General features: G+C 36.8%; 1 protein-coding gene across 2 annotated transcripts; it reads left to right on the top strand.

Moving 5' to 3' along the window:
* Positions 1–5927: 5927 nt before the first annotated feature.
* Positions 5928–8855, top strand: LOC140871642 (serine/arginine-rich splicing factor RSZ22A-like). Of its 2 annotated transcripts, XR_012147731.1 has the most exons (7): positions 5928–6028; positions 6439–6541; positions 6653–6741; positions 7034–7295; positions 7417–7521; positions 8088–8279; positions 8432–8855. XR_012147731.1 is itself a non-coding variant. In XM_073274248.1 (6 exons), exons 2-6 carry the CDS (start codon positions 6453–6455, stop codon positions 8125–8127), a joined length of 585 nt encoding a protein of 194 aa, XP_073130349.1. In that variant the 5' UTR covers positions 5928–6028; positions 6439–6452; the 3' UTR covers positions 8128–8855. The 2 variants fall into 2 exon arrangements, 1 of the variants encoding a protein (XP_073130349.1); XM_073274248.1 differs by having other exon boundaries at positions 8088–8855.
* Positions 8856–9189: the final 334 nt, after the last annotated feature.

The raw sequence follows: 9189 nt of genomic DNA, 5'->3' as shown, positions 1-9189 counted from the left end.
TCAGCATTAGAAATTGCTTCCTTGAAGTTTCTTGGATCACATCCAATGTCGGGTTCACTTTGATCTCCTTCAAGAAGCAGACCATATCGAATAGGAGGTCTAGAAGTCCTCTCGGATCTTTTAAGAAGAGGCATGTCAATTATTGGTTCCTGAGGTGTGGGATCGTTATTTTGTATCTTGGGTTCTTCTCGAATTTTTTCGAGTTCCATCATCTTGCCTTTCTTATCAAGTAAGAATTCCTTCTCCATGAAGGTGGCATTCCTCGAAACAAACACTTTTGTTTCAGTAGGATGATTGAAATAATATCCGATTGAATTCTTCGGATATCCTACAAAATAACATAAGGTGGATCGACTATCCAACTTATCTCCCACTGTCTGCTTCACGTAAGTAGGACATCCCCAAATCCTCAAGTACGAATACTTAGGAGTTTTGACAGTCCATAATTCATATGGAGTTTTGTTCACTGCTTTAGTGTGGACATTGTTTAACAACAATACCGCTGTTTAAAGTGCATAGCCCCAAAACGAAGGTGGGAGCTCAGTGAAGCTCATCATAGATCGAACCATGTCCAACAAAGTTCGATTGCGATGCTCCGAAACGCCGTTTAGCTGAGGTGTCATAGGAGGAGTCCACTGAGAGAGAATCTCATTCTCTTTTAGATAGCCCAAAAACTCGATACTTAAGTATTTTCCACCTTGATCTGATCGAAGTGTTTTAATACTCCTACCTAGTTTGTTTTCTACTTCAGCCTTGAATTCTTTGAACTTTTCAAATGATTCAGACTTATATTTCATCAAATATAAATACCCGTACCTAGAATAATCATCAGTAAAGGTAATGCAGTAGGTGTGACCATATTTAGTACCAATACTAAATGGGCCGCAAACATCTGTATGGATCAAATCCAACAGATTTTGACTACGCTCAGGTTTTTCTTTGAAAGGAGTTTTAGTCATTTTTTCTTTTAGGCAGGACTCATAAGTTGGTAGAGAGTTAATATCAGACATATCAAACATGTCCTCTCCCACTAGCTTGTTCATTCTCCTTAAGGAAATATGACCTAGCCTAGCGTGTCAAAGGTTTGCCGGGTTTTGACTATCATTTTTTCTTTTATTGTTGTTGCCGGTTTATCAACATAATTATGTATTTTAATTTTAAGTTATATAGATCATTTTCAAGTTGTCCATTTCCAATCAAACATTCATTCTTGTACATATTGCAAATCTCATTCGCAAAATGTCAAAAAAAATCATCTCTATCAAGCATAGAAATATAAATAATGTTTTAATGAAATCTGGCACAAATGAAACATCTCTCAAAAATAGATTAAAATTTTTTTACATAATTTTAAACATATGTCTCCCACAGCTTTGGCTTCAACTCTGGAACCATTCCCGAGCCTTAATTGGGTCTTACCCATCCTTAGCCTACGACTTCTTGTCATCATCTGCAACTCTTTGCAAATGTGAGATCCACATCTGGTATCCTATACCCAAGAAGTAGTAAGTGATACATTTATTTCAATATAAAATATATCCTTTGCAGTTCGTAACTGCTCGATATATTCTTTGCTGTTGCGCTTCCAGTAACCGGGTTTCTTGCAGTGATGGCAAACTTCTTTAGACTTGTCCAGTTTTGCATGTAACATTTGGCCTTGAGATCATGGTCCCACCATTTCTCTAGTTCGGCCAACCTTTCCGAAGTTACATCAGTCGTGGCTGTTTTCGGAGGAGCCTTTTCTAGCACGTAGAAAATCTTCTCCGAACTCAGGACAATCTTAACTTACGGAACCAATCCGTATAGTTTGCGCCAGTCATTTTATTTTGTTTAAGAATAGAAACATGTGGATTACTCGAATTCATCATAATGAAATACTGAGATGAAAGAAGATAATTATCAGTGATTGCTTAATTAATTTACTAAGACATAAAATAAGGCGAGATTAATTTTATGAATTACACTCCCACTATTTTAACGATTTCACCACCCTCTAGTGAAAACAAAAAACTGGTTTTCTTAGTGGGATCATGAAGTCCAATGGACAAATCATAGTCCCGAATAATATCAGTCAACCATAATTTTCAAAAGGTAGAGCCCAATTCTTCCAAAGCAACCCCCATGTTTTTTTACCTCATGTCCAATAAGGGCCCAATAATATGATGCCGTTTATTGTGACATGTCAAGATGACCCATCAATATTAAGTTGTGATGGACGGTCGTCATGTGGATCCCCAATAATATGAGTCAATCCCATGGGAGTTCAACCCAACTTACAACGTGTGTCGATCCAATGTACAACTTTCCGACGAACGGGCCTCCCCAATAATATGAGCCGGACCATGCCCGCGGGTAGCATCTCATACATTGATCGTTGATGGAAGGTAGGAACATTTAAATAATATTTAAATTCTCTTTTGTTAATCTTGATATCAATTTTAAATCATATTTAAAATGAGGGATTTTAATTTTGAAAATTGTCTCATCATTTAAAAATTTGTATGCTTGCGGGATTCTTGCAATTTAGTCTAAACACACATACTACAATAATATCAAATATTATATAAAGGATGATTGATGCCTAGATCTTATCGACCCGTGGTTGCCAATCACGAGTCTAAGTCCAATCCTAGGTGATATGCAAGTATGCAATGCAATCCTATTACATTGAGCTTCCAATTTACATTTCTTCGGTCTTTATTGTCTGCTTGGCCCACCATTGTTTTCAAATCTTTATCTCCCACTAAGTCTAATAAATTTACAATAAATTTCGATGACAAGTAGGGGATACATATTTAAGGGTGGGAACGGGCCATAAACCAGGCCCACTTTTATTACAAATGATAAATCAAATTTGGGCCATCAACCAAGCCCATTAATAAAATCCAACAACAATAATAAAAACCAAATGTAAACAACCTAACATACACCTACAAAATTGGTCATGGCAATCGATCATCCTCTTATCCAATAATTAATTCAATAATTAAATCATTGGATAACATGTCATGGAAACATAATTAAAAAGATAAAATCAAATTTTATCTTATATCTCCATAAGATCATATCTTATTATCAATTGTACCAAAATAATTAATTTTATAAAATCTAATTTAACGGATAAAACTTATAAATTTTCCAAAAATTCAAATTTATCCAAAAATCAATTTAAAAAATTTCGGACTCAAACAATTTGACCCGATGCCTCGTGGTCTAATCAAAACAATTTTCGATCGGACTAAAAACTAAAATTTCAAAAATTTAAAATTCTAAAAAAAATAATTTTTTAATTTTCCGGGTTGCCCGGGACGTTCCCGGGAAGCCCCGCCCCCACGTGGGGCAGGGCAGCCCCACGTGAGACCTGGGCAGCCCGTCGCTGCCCGTGTTGCCCATAAAATTTAAATTTAAAAAATTTTGTTTTGTTTTCCAAAAACCGAGGCCAAAATTTTGTACAATCGATAAATTTTAATCGTATGATCTGAGAACAACCTATCTCTGACGCCACTGTGTCAGATCTGATACTCGGAGCAACGGAAGTTTAAAAAATTTTCTTTTCTGATATGGAATGATTCCATATCATGGGTATCAAATCCTTACGATTAAAATAAACAAGTAAAATAATAATAACAATTATAATATTTTACCTCTTCAAGCTATGGCTTGATTAATGGACTCCAACAGATTAAATCTGCTCTTGTTGTAAATCCCAGGAACTGATGACTTGCTCGATCAACTCCTGAATTAGGTCCACGAATAGAAAACAGAAACCCTCTGATTGATTGCACTAGAAATCAATCAGATGTTTATCGAAGAGATTTACAGATTTGATCTGTCAATTCAGAATGTAATTTTTCAGAAAAATCACAGACCGAATTCTCTCACAAAAGGGAGAAGGAATTCGAAAATTCCAACTTAAAATAATATGAGATTTTCGAAAATTGCAAGATAAGCAATGTTATGTTTTTCGAAAATCCCTATGTGTGATATATATAATTTATGTACTGGATTAAATTATATGTCTAATAGGACACTAACTCCTTAGGGTCCATTAGTCATAATTTAAGTCCAACAAGCCAAGCCTGTTATTATAGAAATTAATATAAAATTCATCATGACTCCGATTGATAAACTGATTTCACCAATGTGCTCAGAAATCATTTCTGCACCTTTTAAAGTCAAGATAATTTTTCTGAATCCGAATTCAGTGATTTCCAAAAATGTCCATCCCTATGTCATTTTAGGAAATTCCACTCCCTTTATCTTAAGAAGTCCAACTTCTCTTTCGCTAAATCTAACTCTTTAAATTTAACTATCTCAACGGAGATTAGTAATCCATTACTTGTGTAACCCTCAATGGTTCAAGGATACAGCTAGCCATGGGCTCACAACTCCTTGTGACTCGGAACAACAATTTTCGACTTACCCATCGAATCATGGTAAGAGCGCCTAGCAATATTGCCCCATGATTTCCTAGGTATCACTGATAGTGCCTGCAAGAACCAGTAGGTTTTGGTTAGCGTACAGTACGGTCCCTTCATCCATATATCCCGATCGAATCAACAACCATTGGTACATCGAGAGTCGTTCGAGATTCGATAACTATGCAATACATCTTGAAGATCAAATAGTGATATCGCATGTGCTACTAGAAAACCAAGTAACCAAAAGCACATCATGTACTCTGGCAGAAGATGTCAGACTAATATCTCCTCAGATCGCATAGGATATCCACACTCGCAAGCGTGTGGTGAATCCTTGACAATAAAGCATTGACTCTTATATGTGTCGTAACTGTACCCAATCTCGACACCTGATGACCCTCATAGAGTCGATAAACGAGTCAAAGTACAGTACTAGCATATAGAGTCTCCATGATGTTTCAAGTAGTAAGGACTAATGGTGTACAACCAAAACCGCAGACTTATCCACTCAATTAATGATAACCACTTGGAAAGTCCGAATAGGGTAGTTCGATCATCCATCATATGAATATCCATTTGCATGCTTTGAACATCTCTATGTTCCATACCAATGAAACGTGGTACTCAGCATCGCAAATGCTAGTCTCAATCTCGAGCGATCCTTATCCTTATTTGCGGACGGCTCAATTGACTAGGAACTGTTTAGAATATACAGTGCTTATAAGATGCGTTTCATGATAGTCATCCAAGTATACTATCACATCTTACATGCACTCTAGTATATTCAAGGTCTTTATCTAAATATCGTATAATACGTCACAACATAATAATATGATAAAAGATAAAGTAAATGCCAATATAAAAATGTAAATTATATTAAACAAAGATTGTTTACACATAGAGTCACAAAAGCCCTTAGCCACAAGTTGGCTAACCGGGCACTCACTCTTTCAGCCTTAGGGATACAAAAACAAGACATTACATAAGTGGGAATAGCCTGCAACACTGACTTGATTAAAATTTTCTTCCCACCTACCGAGAAGTATTTGCTACCCCAACCTTTGATTCGGCTTGAAACTCTTCCAACTAGATAACCAAACTGCTCTCTCTTACTCCTCATGGTGAATGTAGGAAGCCCCAAATAAACATCATGACCCTGAACTACCGGAATTGTAAGTGCATTCTTAATTCGATCAATCATATGCACACTTGTATTAGGAGAAAAGGAAAGTGCCGATTTTTCAACTTTCATTTCTCATTTTATCCTTCTCTTCAAATTTATTTGACATATTGGCTAACTTTTCCAACTAAATATAAATTCTCTCATAGCTTCTTTCACATTTCTTTTAAATGTTGGCTAACTTCCCTCCTTACATGTTATTTCAGTATGAAATATGTAAATATTTTGAAAAACATACTGTATGAAATCATGTTATGATCATTATGCATCATTTACTAATTATTATTTTTGAGTAGGGATATAGACGTAATTTAACATACCCCCAAGCTTACTATATCTTAACCGCCCCAATTTCGTGAACTCAAAACAGTCTCTGCGGCCGCTCAAGCTTTCCTGGAGTTTCCCCACATTATACCTAGGGTTTCAGGTGCTCTCCTTCATTATCTCCGTGGATTATATTGTATCCTAAATGTTGAATCCTGTTCATTATGTACAGTGACTGCGAGTTAGTGATGGATCTGTAGTTTTTGTTTTGTTTTTTTTGAAAAAATCTATGTTATTTATTTTAAATGTTGTACGAGTGTGATTTTTCTGTTATTTTGCCGTTTTCTCTCTTGTTTTGCGGAAATTTACTGATGAATTTGGTCCGAACGGCAGTTTCGTTTACTGACTTTAGTTAATTGTCAATACGGATACTCTTTTGCGATTTTTTTGCTAGTTTTTCCAATATTTATGTAAAAAAATGTTAAGATCTCATTTCCTCCTTATTTTTATTAATGATTTCTGCTGCGCATGCTTTATGCTTTATGCTTTATGCTTATACAACTGTTATCGTAGGAACTTGATCCAAGATGTCTCGAGTGTACGTCGGAAATTTGGATCCTCGAGTCACTGAGCGGGAGCTTGAGGATGAATTTCGAGTGTTTGGTGTCATCAGAAGGTAAATCATACGCAGCGTAAAGAAAGCCAATTGGCTTCAAATCACACAAAAAATGTATTATTTTTGCTTGGATAAATTTCTCATTCTCTCTTTTATTGATGTTTGATGCAGCGTATGGGTTGCGAGGAGACCCCCTGGTTATGCTTTCATTGATTTTGACGACCGAAGAGATGCACAAGATGCCATCAAGGAACTTGATGGTACTCTTTTAGGGTTTATTAGTATACATATCTTGTAATAGTTAGTTACTTTAGGGATAGTTACTTTGTTTCTGTTATCCGTTGACAGTTTTAGCTTCTTTTGTTGTTCTTCTATGTTCACGCCCCAGTTAGTGTGCTTAACAAAAGTCAGAAGCACCTCTGCTACACATCTGTTGCTGTTTTCTTTATTTCTATCATGTGATGGTCTATATTCACTCTGTTGAGTACCATTTCTTGAATTTTGCGACCTAATTATTTTTGCTTGGAAGTAATATGTTTTGGTTTGGAACAGGAAAAAATGGCTGGAGAGTTGAGCTTTCACACAACTCCAGAGGTGGGGGTGGGAGTGGGGGTGGAGGTGGAGGTGGAGGTGGAGGTGGAGGTGGAGGTGGAGGTGGTGGCGGTCGTGGTCGTTCTGGTTCAGATTTGAAATGCTATGAATGTGGAGAGCCTGGCCATTTTGCCCGTGAGTGCCGAATGCGGGGAGGTTCTGGAAGGCGTAGGAGTCGCAGCCCCCCTTCTAGATATCGCAGGAGCCCAAGTTATGGTCGAAGGTAGTGATGGAAACTTCATTATAAATGATTATTATGATAATGCAGTCAATTTTTTATCTGACATGTAGATGTGATTTGTCTTCTTTATATGATTCCATTTCTTTTGTTTTTGGACTTACAGTCCTCGTGGTGGTCGTTCACCCAGACGTCGCAGTGTGTCACCCAGGGCTCGCAGCTACAGCAGGTCACCAATTCGTGGACGAGATGAAGTGCCATATGCGAATGGGTGAATTCCTTACTGTGGTTGGACTTTATTTGTTTTTTACTTTGTGATGCATGTGTGCTGTATGTGTATTAGTGAGAGAATTTCGGATTGAGATTTGATGGTATGGTACTTGTAACCCAAGTTTAGTTAACGGTTAAGCTACCCAAAATTTAGCTGTATGTGCTGACTTGCATACAGTTGAGAAGACATTATTTTCACTTCCATGCCCGTGATACTGGAGGCTTAAGTATGTCCAACTTAGGAATAGAAAGCATCGCATCTATATTTATATGCTGTCTTCATTGTTATTAGGAAGTTGCCATGATAATGTTTTCAGGAACTAATAGAAATATAGGTAAATACAACATCTTCTTACCACAAATTGTCATGCTTTAATGCATCTTTGAGATAGCCTTAAGAGCATAAAGGATTTTATGATTATTTTTTGGATGCATGAGAAATTTGTAAATAGTTTCCTTGTGTTGTTAAGTTTCTGGATCAGTCTTTTCTGCCTTGGGATATATACTATTACATGAGTAGATCTTGCTATTGTACTTGATTCAGATTGCCTTATCCCTTTTATGCAGAAATGGCGTGAGGGCCGAAAGACGTAGAAGCAGGAGCTGAGCTTGGAAGATTTGATAAGAATTTTTAGATATATCCTGAAATGTTTGGAACTGTGTGTTTACTATGCTTGGGTTTAGTTACAACTATGCTAGTGGGCCGATGCCCTCTGCTTCGACTCGCGGATTTGGTTGAGTGTCTTTACTACTTCAGTAGTAAGTTTGTCCTTTTCATACTGATTCCCCATCTAAGTTAACTATGGACCATCGTTCTCGTAGTTCTTTATTTGCATTGAATCATATTACTGTCTATTAAAAGCTCCTGATAGAACATTGCTAAAAATTCATTATTTTGTTTTTGTGTCGAGGTGTCTTCATGGTTCTGCTTCATTGGTTTTTGTGCATCTGCACGTCTGCTTTCGTTCTTCACTGTCTTCTGTGTGATCTTCAATTCGAAAGATTGTGGATCCCAGCTGGCTTCACACTGGCTACATGCTACTTTTGATTGAATATCTGCGGCTTTGAGCGCCTCACATCAATTTAGTTATGGTATTTGAGTAGATATATGGATGAAGAACGGCTCCAAACGCTTCCGGCAGGTTAATCAATCCTGAACGTGAAACATTTACCAATCGGCATATTCTTTTAACTGTCGACGGGTTTTATTTTGTTGCCAGTTTTCCGTTAGAAATTATGGTCGACGGACGAGAAGCTACTTAAAATCGCCACAAAAAGCTTTTGGTCCACAATTTGCAATGACTACTCACCCCAATTCTATGCATTCTTCATGGATATGCTTTTGTTTTTTTGCTTGTTCTTGGGATAGAATATGTTTGACTCGGGCTTGTTAAGCTTTATCGTATGCTGGCTGTAAGAATAAATGTTTAAAGTCAGTAGTATGCCGTATGCCGTTTGCTAATTAACTTTATTTACTGGAGCATATATTTAACAAATAGTATAACAATTTCGTTTCATGAAAAAAATATAAGTCGTACTATTCAAAGCACAGAAATGGAAACCAAACCACAGACGCCAAGATACGCTAATTATGCAACTGCATACATAATTAACAAGTGTCTTGGTTAATTATACGTTTATAAGGTAATTTGTGTTGTCGACGGCATCT

This window comes from Henckelia pumila, unplaced genomic scaffold (assembly GCF_033568475.1).
Source record: "Henckelia pumila isolate YLH828 unplaced genomic scaffold, ASM3356847v2 CTG_461:::fragment_3, whole genome shotgun sequence".
Classification (NCBI taxonomy): domain Eukaryota; kingdom Viridiplantae; phylum Streptophyta; class Magnoliopsida; order Lamiales; family Gesneriaceae; genus Henckelia; species Henckelia pumila.
This window is presented reverse-complemented; position numbering and strand designations above follow the sequence as displayed.